Below are 14,697 nucleotides of genomic sequence, written 5' to 3' on the forward strand. Positions count from 1 at the left end.
AACACACACACACACTCTATGTGTGCACACAGGTGTGAGATTGCCTTAACTCCATTCGCTGCATTAGCGGAACGAAGCCTTCAGAGCAGCTACAGCAGTTCTTTGTCTTCATGATTAGGCTGTTAACATATACACCGATCTGAGCTCCCCTCTCTTCCAGTTTCTTTGCATTCCCTTGATGTTGCGTCAATTCATCTCTCTGTTCATGTTATCCATCTGTCACCCAAGCCACTACAGCATCTCCATCCTTTATCTCTCTCTCTCTCTCTCTCTCTCTCTCTCTCTCCACGTCCTTCCCTTTCCTTTGCTCATTCCCTCCAACCACAGCTCTTCATCGACTTTCTCTCCATCTCCCGCCCTCGCTCTCTTAAATCTCTCATCATTTACAGCCAGCCCTTGTGAGAGCTGGCTGGCTAATTTTCTGCTATGTTAAAGCTGGCTGCCCACCACGGACCTCTCTTCAAAGCAACAATTTCATTTTCTCTTTATTTACAATAGAGCGGCAGTGCTTGCTGACAGCACATCTTCAACACGCACCTTGGCAGTAACACAGTTGTAATGGAAACACACACACACACACAATTTCTGTTAAAAGTGTACCATGATTCAAACTGTTTTTGTGTAGTTTTTTTAACTTGTCGCACTGCAACAGCAGGAGGCTGGACACATGTTTCCCAAAGCTTATGTGAGCAATAGCAGCTTGAAAAGCAGCGCTCGGTGAACACAAGCACTAATTGATTCTAGGGGATGAAAACCTGTCGGGCAGCGAAAGAAATTAGATTAGCACCAGTTCCACTTATGACAAGACGACAGGGATACCATACAAAAACGACAGAAACCTATTTTAGTCCCAGGGGATTTTTTTCCCTCTGTCTACCTCATATCAGCGTATCCCTGCAGCCACACTTTCTTTGTCGGTGACAGTCTATTATTGCCGTCAGTAACTCATTCCTGAGGATGAAAAGCTAACACTGACAATATGACAAGGTGTGGGATTCTTGACAAAAACTTGTTCAAAGTTGTTTAATTCTGCATTTCTTTACTCAGGGTGTTTGAATCTCTCCGCACGGACTCGAAACTAAACAAGATCTGACGTACAGTTGGACATGGAGCTGAAAATTTACAACACATAACATTAGAGCAGGACTGATAGTGGATTTTTGGGGCCGATGTCGATACCGATATTAGGGAGGAAAACATTTCAATATTGATATATCGGCCGATAATCTTATATATACAGAATATATACATAAACACCTATTTTTTGCAATGATCCCTCAAATATGGTTATCACAAACATATGTAATGGATGCATGATATTTTATAGTTTAACAATAAACGTTATTGTATAAAATGACATCAGTGCACTGAAACAGTAAACTTAGCTGGGACTTTTATAACTATAATTAATTATAAGTAAAAAACCATCAGCTCATATTGGACACCATATATGCAGATGCCGATATATCTCTGATAGGCAAATATTGGCTGACTAATATCGGTCAGGCTCTAGTCAATATATAAAGTATCTGTCTTGAACCAAGACTGAGTGACTGTTTTTAACTGAATGGCAAATAATGTAGGAATATGATAATAACATCTAGTCTTGAACACTCACAAAGATCCCCTCCAGAAATACAAAAATAATAAACATAATCATAATCATTTAATTGCCTCATTAAAAATTCTTAATATTACATCTCCTGCGTCGCCCTCGTTGACAAATCCAGAATTTATGAATGTACAAGTACTGTTTATTTTAAAAGTTTTACTGACAAAATATGGCTCCTGCTTCAAGTCCATTCTCACAGCCTCCTAGTGTCAAAGTCAACAACTGAAGAAACAAGAAGAAAAACACCTTTTTGACTGCATGGGGAAAATTAAGAGTCACCGAAGTTACAATTTGTACCTATACACTCTAAAGTCTTCAGTTTTAGGTCCGAATGCGAGGCCACTTTGGTTGTTTATGAGACTAATGCTTTGTTTATTTAATACAGGGAATTGATTAGCGTCTAAAGCAGAACATTTTCAAATGTGCTTTACAGAATTTATAAGACAAGGCACAACGAGACAATTGATTTTCATGAAGCAACTGGGTCATTGCTTTAGTAAATGGAATACAATTCATCTTGGGAAGGTAATGAAAAACTATTGGGAGTAGAGAGATTATATAGAACTTGCATTCATCATTTACTCACAGTGGCTACTTAAGAAATGTTTCCTCTGTTCTCACCTGCTATCACACGTGGATTTAACTCTACGTATATGAAGAAAAAAACTGCTGCAACTTCAATATACTAATCCGAAGACTGTAACTTTCTGTATACCTTACGCTACATTGTTTGGACCAAAACTAGAAATCCTGGACCTTTCCTAACATGTCTATCAGCAGCAGTCTAGTAAAAGGTCACACAGATATTGCCTTGCACTTTCTGACCCAAACTGCGCAACACTGCATGTGTGAGAAGGTGTGCCTATACATCTGAATCAAAGAGAATAAAAATAGAAAGAAGGATCAGTGGCTGCCTTAACAGAGGCGCTGGAAGCATCTCAAATTCAATTCTGCTCCCTGAAATCGGGTTAATTTAAACAGCAAAAACTTGAAAACATGTTTGTTCAGTGCTGAGAAAATGTTATGCAATTAACCTAAGACAGCTGTCATGGCTTTTTTTTTGGCTTGAATGAGCAGCATTAGGACAGAGGGCAATGAGACGCAACGCCATGAACTACTGCCAGCTCTAGATTACTAGCAGTAATCAACAGTAACCACACAGGAGGACATATACTATGTGTTAGATGTTTGATAATGCTGGGCACATCCCAGACAAGGTCAAGAGCATAGGGGGGCAATTAAAAAGGAGGCGTTCCAAACACTTTCATCTCAAAGGGAGCAATGACATCTAAACGTCATCTTGGACTTACATGCGACAATCCCGCCGTCTGGTGATTGCGTCAACTGAAGCAAACAGTAACGTGACACATTACACGCACAACTGAAATGTCATAAATCAAGACAATATGTATCTAATGTTGTTTTGTTTGCGTGTCATTTCAGTTCCTATTCAAAATGGTATCAAATAGGACACAGTCTAAATGGTGGAACAATCTTAGCAAGCCTGTAGGCTAGATGAAATCAGAGAGTGAATTTGTGTGCAAAGTGTGATTATAAGAGTAAGTGAAAACAAGATAGACCAAAGGAATATGTGAGGCTGTGTGTGTGTGTGTGTGTGTGTGTGTGTGTGTGCGCGTCTTGACTGAGGTCCAGAGTGGAGAACTGATCTCTCCGAGGCTCAGAAGCAGCTAGTCTGTGAATACCAATCAGAGTTAATTAATAGCAGCTAATGGACTCTCACTCTCTCTTTCGTCTCTATTTGTTCCTCTTGCTCCTTTTTATTATGCAGCATTAATGCACACTGGGATGAATGATCATTCTTTTCTTTTCCTCTTTATTTACCTTCCTAATCTTTCGCCTTCCAGAGAGACACTTTCACCTTCCATAGCTAAAGAAGGTTTATAACTGCAAAAGGGCTTCCAAGTCAATGACAGAAGATACGTCATAGAGTAAAAGAAAACACAAAAAACGAACCTTTGTGAATCCTGGTGAAAAACACCGTACTGAACTGACTGTGCTATTGGCTGTTATTTGGTGCCAGGTGATGTTGCCATCTGTTGTATTGTATGAGCTATGTACCAACTCGATATCCCGCCGCCTTCACAGACCACATATCAAGACCAAACAAATCATAACTGGTGAATAATATTGACCCACTCCAAAAGACCTTTTGTACAAATTGGAAGACAAAACTCAGGTGTCAATATCCCAAAATATGCTTTTTAAATTGTCATGACACACTGACATGGCCAAAACCAATGAAAAAGCCACAGTAAATTATGAAAATATGAAGAGAGAGGTTCGTCTGTTGTTTATTCTTGTTAGCAGACTGGACTAGTTATTGAAAACTGTTATAATCAATTGTAAACATTATGATGCAGATATGAAAAATAAGCATTTTGAACACTGATGGGCTAAAGACGAGGACATAATTTGTTCCAGATTGAAATATATCAACAACTACTGGATGAGTGTCATGAAATTTGGTACAGACATCCATGCTCCCCAGAGGATGTATCCAACTGGTTTTAGTTAGTTTCTGGCTATTCCTCTTGCACCACCATAAGGTTGACATTTTTGTTTTGTTTTTTTAATACCTAGACAACTATTGTATGGATTACCATGACATTGAGTACAGATATCCATCGTACTCATAATACTGAACAGCTTTGGTGATTTAGCCACCAACAGCTCAAAGTTTTCACTTAAGCACTTAAATATTTCAAAATGTACTAAATTAATTGGCACAAAAATGTGTAAAGCCATTTGTGGTGCCAGACAATGAATAGTAATAATATTGGCGACTTGTATTTTCCACTGGCATCACTTGGTAGTAGTTGAGTGAAATATATTGACACCTATTGGATGGATTTCCATTAAATTTGGTACAGCCATTTATTTCACAATTATGATTAATTGCTATAATTTTGGGGGGGGTCCCTTAATGTTTTATCTAATGCTATCACCAGGTCAAAATTTTAATCTGTCCTAAACTTTGGTTTATGGCTTAATTCCTACAAAACAAATGACATTCCCATCAGCATGCTAACTCGCTCAACTAAGATGGTGAAAAGGGTAAACATTATACCTGCTAAATATATGCATGTAGTCCTTAGCAGGTAGTCTTGTTAGTTGTTACTTAATCTCACATATTCCTCTTGACTGCTACTATTTTTATTTATGGTATCTTCTTTCTTTATTATAATACATTTAGGAGTACTTTTTAACAACACTGCCCTCCTCCCCCTCAGTGACTCAAACTTCAACCCACGTGCCTGTCACTAATCTGTCTATCTAGCCAGAGGCTGAAGTACCTGCAATAATTAAGTTTCTACATGTTTTTTGGTTGTTGTTTTTTTAGACTAAACACAATTTGTTTCCCACTTGAGAACAAGAAACAAAGCTGTGAGAGCTTAAAGATGCAGACAAAATCAACAATGAGAGCTTAATACAGGAGAAAATAAAAAGTCTCAAGTGATTACCACAGAAATTACCTTTACTTTAAGTTAAACAGAGCTTATGTTTCCCCTGTCTATTTCTGAGTAAGTTCTTAACAGACAAATAGCCTTAATCCTGAAGATTAGGCAATTATACTGACACTAAGCAGTGATGTTGATCAGCAACCTTTGCTGATTTTTACAACGCCGAATGTAGGCGTCATGTTTAAGCTACATCTGTTTTCAGGGTAAGTAGAGGACTGAGATGCAGCTGTGCTCTTTATAGAGTGATATAACACTGGAATCAATGGTGTTAATGTTACTGCCAGAGACTCGAAGAGGGTGATGCAGAGTGAGACATTTCAAGCGAAGAGCAGAAAGAGAATAAATGACAAGTGTCACGGGGAAGAGATGGAGAGGCTGACTGGTATAAAGCTTGACGGGAGAGAGACAGCAGAGGGCAAGAGGACAAAGAGTATAGATGAAGTGTCAATGGAAAAGAGAATGACACCGAGGCTGATGATGGTGGGGTGGATGGAGTACATGCTGTACTTGCAAGCTCATTAAACAACGCTGTAATTGATGAGTGAAGAAAGGAATAGATGGAGAGATGAGCGGAGAAGGGAAAGAGTTGTCAAGGGCGGACAACTTGATGAAAGTGTCCTAATCACTGCTTTTTCCAAATACAGGGAGATCAATCACCAACGACAACAGGGAAGACGGATGCAAAGAAAAAACCTCCTGGTGATTCCTTTTGTTTCCAAAGTTAGCCTTACCGGACCTTTTTACATCATTACTGTGGCTTTCTGAAGTCTGCTAAAGGGATATGTCAGGCTTTTGACAACACTCATGCTGATGCAAGACCATCGGAAACACCTGTGTTGGCGCCTGGTGTGAACGGGTCGGCGTGCTCAAAACTGGGGATTTGGACACTCAACTGGTGGTCAATATGGTGTTGAGCCTTCATGCCCTCCCGTTTAGTTCATGAAACAACATTTCAATCTTCCAGCATGTTGAGTGTTATCAAGTGTGTCTGACTGAGTTAGAAGTAAACATCAGTGTCAATCAAACTCCAAGTTAGGCAGCACTATTAATGGCACCACATGGTTGGGGACTCGGTTCCTGTGTAACCATTGGATATTTGCTTGTAATGAATTGTAATGGTTAGCTTAACTTAGCTTGGCTTAACCTAAATTCAAACTTGGTATAAATGTATGTGAAGCGTTCAGGTGAAGAGCAGCAAATTAAGATTTCCGAACAAGCTTTCGAGAGAAGATTGAAATCAGTTGGGTTGGCAGATATGAAAGTTCCCATCAAATAAAAATAATAAAAAATGTGACTCAGTGTAAAGATTGTTGATGGCAGGTCATATGTATCTTTTTTCCAAATTGTATTGAGGCGCAGTGCAAGGAGGGATCGTTCAAACGTTGAGTTTTCAGGTCGTTTGATCGAAACGTATCAATGTACTAAATTCTCCGTAAGTGTTGACAGTGTGCAGGAGTCCAATTATAATTTTGAACTACGTATCTCTTACACAGCTGTCTGTTCACAGGTAGGCAAAGTATATTCATTCTTTTACATTTGTGGTTACATAACATTGGTGTGTTTATGAGAGTAAATGCTGATGGTAGAATTGAAGAGAAAGTGAATTTCAGTCTGCTGCATATTAGTTTTAATGGAATACATTTGTAGACCCAAACACTAAATGTTGATGAAAGTTTATATTCTCTCATTTATATTGTGATGGAGAGCTGTACCTCTGGGTGATTTGTGGAAAATGATTGCTTGATAACAAAAACATACCAATGTGTACCCAAAAAGAGAAGACTAATAAGACTCTTTTAAACCTGCTCCACACTAATGCAGGACTATATATCTGACCTTACATACCAGCTTCACTCCAACATCTGATAAAAGCTGTGTACCGCAGACCGTCTGAATTTAGCTCTAGGAGCCACTGACCATTTAGTGATTGTTGGATGATTAGGTGGCTAATCTGATGGCAAATCTGTGCATGCCCTCCTTTGTAACCTGATAAGGAACAATATAATTAACTTGCTACTCTCTAGGCTTTAACGCTCCAAAAGCAGACAAGAATAATGAAGAGTTTAACCTCCAGAGTTTTTTTTATTGTTATTTTTAGGCTTTGAACAATTTACATTTCTACCATATTTGATTGTGATATTGCAACAGCAAATTGTGCCTGGCAACACGCACCTATTTGGATAAGCTATAAAAGACAAAGCCTGTCCATGTTAAAACATAATCTGTCTGAAAGCACGCCCAACCAATAATGCTTTATCATGTGCCCTTATTAGCTCAATGTACTTGTGCAAACAATGCTAAGAAGAACACCACCCAGGTTTTTGTCATCTGCTTGGGAAGTACAGTTGTGCATGCAAGCCTGCCCCCCTGGAGGGGTGTGTATTGCTGTGTGTCTGGTTAGCAATAGACTGGAGCAGCAATTCCCTGGTTGTGTGTGTGTGTGTATGTGTATGTGTGTAAAAAGGCATTTCTGGGGAGCGACTGAATAATGAGTTAAGACCTGACAGTCAACACCACACTGGCACGTTCACCCTGATCAAGAAAAACATGCTGTAAAAATGATAACTGGAAGAAAACAAAACCCTAAAACAAGCTGAATTTACAGATTCCTGTTCCTTTCTTTGCTTTTAGAAAAGGCAATAAAGCGTTAAAGTGTTCGAAGCTGGTTTATTAAAAAAAAAAAAACTAATTTTCTCTGTCTTTCCTTTCCTCATCTCTGGCTAGCAAGGAACGGAGTCTATCATTTCTGAGAGCAGTTTCTTGGATGTGGCAGAGCAGTAGAGCTAATTTATGGGTCAATATAAACTTCCATCACCACAGACTGAATCTGAAAGCTGTGCCTGCGGCAGAGATGAAGAATGGAGCAGAACCTCTAAATCGTAGACACAGACCATATAGGACAGAGAGGAAACGGCTCGTGCAGGGTGTCACTGTGGAAGAATATATAGAGGCTACAAATATACCAACACATAATTATGCATGCTCACATTCACACTCTTGAAGGGTTTTTCTAAGAGAGAGAATTTAAAGGCCTTCTTTAAATATTCTCTGCTGCTTTCACCAAAACCTGACCATGCCGTCAATAATAAAAGCTTTAAGAGCATTGCATTAAATGCATCGCTGCCAACAGTAATAACAACAGTGGAATCACTCCAGGGTGGCACGAGGTCAAAAGACAACGCAACAGGGCGATAGTTTAGCTAATTAGCGCTCGCCAATAAGAGCATAATTCATGTTTCTAACAAGAGGCAGTAAATTTGTCAGATCTGAACCACAGACGCAATACAAAACAATCAAATGTAGGAGGAAAGGGCAAAAAACAAAGAGGGGTGCCAAAGTACCGCTGTTATGGATCAACTAATTTCTCTGTTAACTGCAGATTTTTACCTGAATGCGTCACTGGATGCCTGCAAAAAACAGCGCATGTTGGAAATAAGAAGATAAGTCTGCTGTCCTTGTAAATGTCCGTCTTGTTAACATTCACACATCCATTTGAAACTAGACTTAAGGAGATTATTGACTATTCAGTCATATTGTATATTTTAAGCACTATGCTGTAAAATCTAATTTATGGAAGCCATGACGTGGCCTGTATTTTTTTTTTATTGGTCAGTATTTGGCTACTTTCTAATACACCTTTATTACAGCCGACATCTTGACACGTCATAGCAGCAGAAGCACAGGTGTCATTAATAACCTTAATTAAGGCTGCTTTCTAGTTAGGTGTATTGTGCATGTTGGCTCGATGGCTTCATGAATCACCTCAGTGGGACATCATTACTGTTATTAATTACACCTGTGCTTTCCCTGCTATGACAAGGTAAACTGTCGGCGTTGAAGACAAGCCTAAAGCCCAATTTACACTGGGTCCGTCAGCGGCACGTTACAGCTGCGCCGCGGTCACTGGAGCTGATAGGTACCACTATAATCAATGAGAGTATTTCCACAGGGAGCGTGTCAGCAACATCCCAGCAACGTCCCAGCAGTGCTATCAATCCGCAGCATTTCTATTTTTCACGGACACGTTTCTAACTCGCGACAAGCTCAACAGAGCAGATTGCACCAGACAGGAAGTCAGACACAGAATCGGCATAATAAAACTTCAGTCCCCTTTCAAAATAAAACACAATGCGCAGATCACAACCTCACATCCACATTACGTCATAACCGGTGGCCCCAGGTAAGCAGTCAATCGATCAGAGGGTCTCGGAGAATTGGTCCGAGAAGCAAAGTAACCTGTTGTTTTTTGTTGTTGACTTTATACACCCAGTTCGCGGGATCTCGCGTACTCGCGCGAATACTGCTGGCTTGCAAGGCACCGCTCCGCTGCTGTAACGTTCCCGGTGTGAGTTGACGCTGGGCAGAGGACGGAGCTAAACTGTGGCGCAGCCATAACGTGCCGCTGACGGACCCGGTGGAAATCCGGCTTTACACTACAGCGCCTATTTTATGTAAATTAAAAACCAAATTCCCCCTTTTTTTACCCCATTATCAAGGTTTAAGATTCATAGAGCAGGCAGATGGGGCCTCATATATCTAGATAAAATGTATTTTCAGCTAAAAATAAATCAAGGTTCAGCGGGTCACCGATAAGGTACGACCTTTGCCTCGCTCTAAGCCGGGAATAACCCTGTCTCATAGATGAATGTGACGCGTGACAGCAGCTGCTGCACACTAAAACTCATCTCAGTCGGTGTTCGCAGGTTAAAAAAAAAAAAAAGACGACGACAAAGAAAGTGCTAAAATGAGATTTGGATCTGCATTATGTGCTGAGTTGATGCCTCGGATTGTCAATATCTAATAAAATAAACACATTAAGGGGTGCGATAGGGTGAGTGATTAGTCTTAATTATCACAAGGCTGGATCTGTTGCTGAACGGCTTCTGCTCAAAGCTTCCTTTCAGTGCTAAAGAAATGTCGTTGAAATCCTCAAATTTTAACCATCTTTGATTCTCTGTCACTGCACTGTCTTTAGATGTGGTAAACTACACTTCTAATTTCCCTTGGTGATAATTATGTGACCCCTGCCAGTGTGAGATGTCAATAAACAAATTCGCAAACTCTCTCAGTCAGGTTGTTGTTCACACTATTAAATGTGCCATGTTTGGGGTCATGTTTTATCACACATAGACTCAGGACGAAATTACTACCACTCCTCTGCTAAATCTTCCAGTTGCACTGCTGATAAAATACATTTCCATGACAGCTCTGTTGTAAAAATTATAACATGGAAAACACTGAGAAGGGGTGAAGGGGCTAACTGGAACATATGTGCCATGTTCAAAAATTCTGGCCCAGAACAACCTCATTTCAATTCTAGTTGGCAAGGACAATAATCTCTTACGGGGCGACGGCGAAATCCCCTTTTCTGTGGTATCTTGAGGTTTATCTCATTTACCGAAGAGGAGAATTGATGATGTAACCCAGTGTAAACACAGAAGTGGTGCTGCGAAAACTGATTTCGAGCCTTCGACGATACCCAGAGAGAGCATGTGAGCGACAGTGAGCGCAGAAAGGGAGAATTTAAATTTAATGCTCTCGGTATTGGTCCCCTCCTGAAAAAAGAAACTCATTTAGTTCAATATGAGAAACCAAGACTTTTAGCCTCTCCGCAGCTGAAGAAAAAAACGCAACACGAGGACTCACAACTTGGCAAACATATATGAAAAAAATACACATGCAATATGGAGCCAAGAAGTTCATTAAAAGTGTGAAGATGAGCTCATTTGCAGAGATGAAAGATGTCAAACTAAAGCGTAAGATTTGGAAAAACAGGCTGGAAAACATGCAAGACATCTTTTTTTCTGTGCCTGTAAATGAAGCTGCCTAATGAAGAGGGTATTACAAAAAAAATTAGAATTTATTTAAAAGACATATTTTTAATTAGTTCCTCATTTAAAAGCTGGAACCATACCCAGTAGTTCCTCTAACACTGTATAGGTGTTACCAGTCTCTGCCTTTAAGAGCTCGTAACAATGAAGGAACCAGTAATTAGTCCGAGTTTCACTACAAAGCTTTAGTGTCCCATGGTGGTCATTAAAAGCTCTCCAATGAGGTATTTTTTGCTTGTCAGGGTGTAAAGGCCTTCTCTACTTATTTATAGTATTATTATAAGGCAACACTGAATATATGGACAAATATTTAAGGAAAAGGTAGCATGTAATTGTTATCTTTCAATCAGAAACTATCAGTACTGGCCTTCAATGTCCCATATCATTAAACCAAAGTTGGACATTGATGAAGATGATGATGATGATGGATCCCCATGATGCCAACAGGTGGGGTGGGATGTGTGGGGTTCTTAAAGTCTCAAACTGCATTTATTTACATTTGCAGCATTGTGCTGCATTAAAAAAAATACTGGTAGATATGGTTTTCCTGTGGCATTCTTTTGTTATTCCTCTGTTTTTTCCAACAAGACGAGACAAAGAAAGAAAGAAAAAAGGAAGATAAAGAAAGATGATAGGAAGGAAGGAAGGATACAGATAAGGAGTACAAAAAAGGCAAGCAAACCAAAAACCAACACGTAAAGTGAGTTTATTGAGCGTCTGATCAATGAGTGCAGCCTCAGTCACAAAAGGAGTCAAAGGAAGAGGAAGAAAAAGAAAAAAAAGAAAGCAGAGACACAAACACTTCTGATCGCTGATTACAGCCTTGGAGAAAAGCAGAGAGCGGAACATGTGTACAGCCTTGGATGAAAAGACTGAATAGCGAGGGTAGTGATGACAGGGTGAGTGATAAATGGACAGAAAAACAAGGTGATACTGCCTGCAGCCTTGGACTAAAAGAAGGAATGAGGATTTAAAGGAAAGAAACTAAGCATGCTGAATGTTGGGTAAAGTTGTGGACAAAATGTTAACAATAATCCTTCGGGGGGAAAAAAAGAGCAAGCGAGAAACTAAAAGAGGAGGAAAAAACACAATCTGCAGCAGACAATAAGACACATATAAAGGCGGACGGGGGAGCAGCACTGACCTGTGAGCACGGCCTTGGCGGAGGGTTCAGCCAGGTCCAGGGCAGACTTGCCGTCGGTGTTGCGGATGTTGGGGTCGGCTCCATGCTGCAGTAACACTGTACAACAACAGGGCAGACACAGACAGTAGCTGAGCTCCTGGACTGACATGCAAACTCCCCGACACACACCTCCTCCCAGTCCTCCTCCTCCTCCTCCTCCTGCTGCTGTTGTTGTTGCCGTTGCTGCTCCTGCTGCTGCTGCCGCTGTCGCTAAACCACATCCCGCTCCAACAACTGCTCTTCCTGGACTTCCACCTTGCTCCTCTGTTATCCCCCCTGATACTCCTCCTCTGGCTGTGTCTCCTGGCAGTCCTTCTGCGAGCCCTCCTGTTTCACATTTCTCTCCTCCTCCTCCTCCAGCTGCTCCTCCTCTGTTGCTAGCGTTGCTCCCCCGGCTGCCCCTGGCTGCCCCTGCCCTTCGAGCCATGCTGCTGATGTAAACAGACATGCCACAACAAGAGCAGCGAAAGCTACGCTACACCACACCGCCAGAGAAACAGCGGACCTAACGAAGCGGCTACGTGACCGGCTACAAAACACATTACACTTCCATTAATGAGGGGAAGAGGGGCAGGGGGGAGAGCACGCTTTAAGCCAAGTAGATGAATAAAAATAAGTGAGGAGGAGAGAGACAGCGAAGGTAGCAGCAGCAGCAAAGAGCCAGGCGGGCAGTGTGAGTGGAGAGACTCTCGCCTCTCCGACTGACTGAGCGATGCAGCGGAGAGCAAGATGAGAGAGGAGAGGGGAGGAGAGGAGAGGAGAGGAGAGGAGAGGAGAGGAGAGGAGAGGAGAGGAGGGGGGAAAGATGGGATGGAGGGGCAGGGGGTGGGATAGAGAGTCAGAGAGGATGGGAGAGGTAGAGGACAAAAAGAGGGGAGAGAGAGAGAGGGATGGAGAGAGAGAGAGAGAGAGAGAGAGAGAGAGAGAGAGAGAGAGAGAGAGAGAGAGAGAGAGAGAGAGAGTGCAAAACAAAACAAGAGTGTTGGTCTGTGTGAAAGAGAGACAGAGAGCTGGAAGTAGTAAAAACAGAGGAGAGGAGAGTAGGAGAGGACAGGAGAGGAGGAGGAGAGAGAAGAGAATAGGAGAGAAGAGATGAGAACAAGAGAGGAAAGGAGGGGGGATGAGAAGAGGGGAGAGGAGAGGAATGGGGAGGGAGAAGATAGGAGAGGAGAGAGAGAAAAGGCAACAGCGGAAGAGGGAAGAATAGGAGAGGAGAGTAAGGGAGGGGAGGAGGAGAGGACAGGAGAGGGGAGGTGGAGAGAGAGAAGCGAATAGGACAGAAGAGAGGAGAGGAGGACAAGAGAGGAAAGGAGAGGGGAGGACAGGAGGAGAAGAGGGGGAAGGAGAGAGAGGAGAGGAGAGGTAGGGAAGGGAGAAGATAGGAGAGGAGAGAGAGAAAAGGCGAGAGAGTAAGAGAGGGAAGAAGAGGAGAGGAAAAGAGAGGGGAGGTGGGAGGGGATAGGAGAGGAGAGTGGATGAGAGGGGAGGAGAGGAGGATATGAGAGGAGAAGAGAGGGGGAGAGGAGAGGATGGAAGAAAATAGAAGAGGAGAGAGAGAAAAGAAGACGGGAAGAGAGGGAAGAAGAGAAGAGGAGAAGAGAGGGGAGGTGGAAGGGGAGAGGAGAGGATAGGAGAGGAGAGAGAGAAAAGGAGTGAGAGGAAGAGAGGGAAGAAGAGGAGAGGAGAAGAGAGGAGGACATGAAAGGAGAAGAGAGGAGAGGAGAGGAAGGGAGGGGAGAAAAGAGGAGAGAGAGAAGAGAGGAAAGAGGAGAGTAGGAAGGCAGGGGAGAAGAGAGGAGAGGAGGACAAGAGAAGAGAAAAGAAAAGAGGAGAGGAGCGAGAGAAGAGGAGAAAGAGGAAGAGAGTAGAGGAGGACAAGAGAGGAGAGGGAAGAGGAGAAGACAAGAGAGGAGTCATGTGACTACCGGCCAGGTATGAGCTGAATAACAAACTCTGCCTTTCCTCAGTTATTTTCTTTTTTTTTTGTGGTAAATTAGCCCTTTTTCACCCTCTAATGTCAATACGCTCACTGCTCTCCTCTCCATCTCACTTCCCACTGTTGTGATTGCTGAGCAGCTCCCGGTGCACATGCCCTTTTGACTTGTGTACACTTCAAACCAGTCTGTTCAAACCCAGCAGAGGAGAAGAGGAGATAGCCTGGCTCGCGTGTGCGTATGTGCGTGTGCGTACATGCATGCATGTGTGCGTGCGCCTCTGCTTCGTCACTGACGCAGATCTTAGTCACCCACTCGCCACGCTGAGACACACACAGAGAAATGACAGTCTGATACACAAATTGGTGCATATAGACAGATATTAATAGCTCATAAATCCAGCAGTCCAGTCTGTACAAATGTTTCTGAGTCAGTTGCAACCATCAACTAATCACTTTGTTTTTTCAGTTTCGCCTCTAACGGGAGCGGCTTGCCTGTAATACCTGTAAAAGCCCTCTCTGAGCAACCTAAATCCCTTTATGGACAGGATTAGTTTTCAGGACAATGTCAGATTTGCAACAGTGATCTTATGACTAACTGGTGTGTACAAAACTGTGATAAACTCAGAGGCTTCACTGTAAAAACCTTGGAACTT

The 14,697-nt window shown here is 42.0% G+C and overlaps 1 protein-coding gene across 3 annotated transcripts in view; it reads right to left on the reverse strand.

The window, feature by feature from the left end:
* Window positions 1-14,697, reverse strand: part of tnksa (tankyrase, TRF1-interacting ankyrin-related ADP-ribose polymerase a) — an 81,692-nt gene that overhangs the window by 59,814 nt on the left and 7,181 nt on the right. For all 3 annotated transcript variants that reach the window (XM_062434040.1, XM_062434041.1, XM_062434039.1), the window contains exon 4: window positions 12,070-12,165. In XM_062434040.1, coding sequence (XP_062290024.1) covers window positions 12,070-12,165 — 96 coding nt within the window. The remainder of the gene's footprint in view (window positions 1-12,069; window positions 12,166-14,697) is intronic.

Source organism: Scomber scombrus, chromosome 15, assembly GCF_963691925.1.
Source record: "Scomber scombrus chromosome 15, fScoSco1.1, whole genome shotgun sequence".
Classification (NCBI taxonomy): domain Eukaryota; kingdom Metazoa; phylum Chordata; class Actinopteri; order Scombriformes; family Scombridae; genus Scomber; species Scomber scombrus.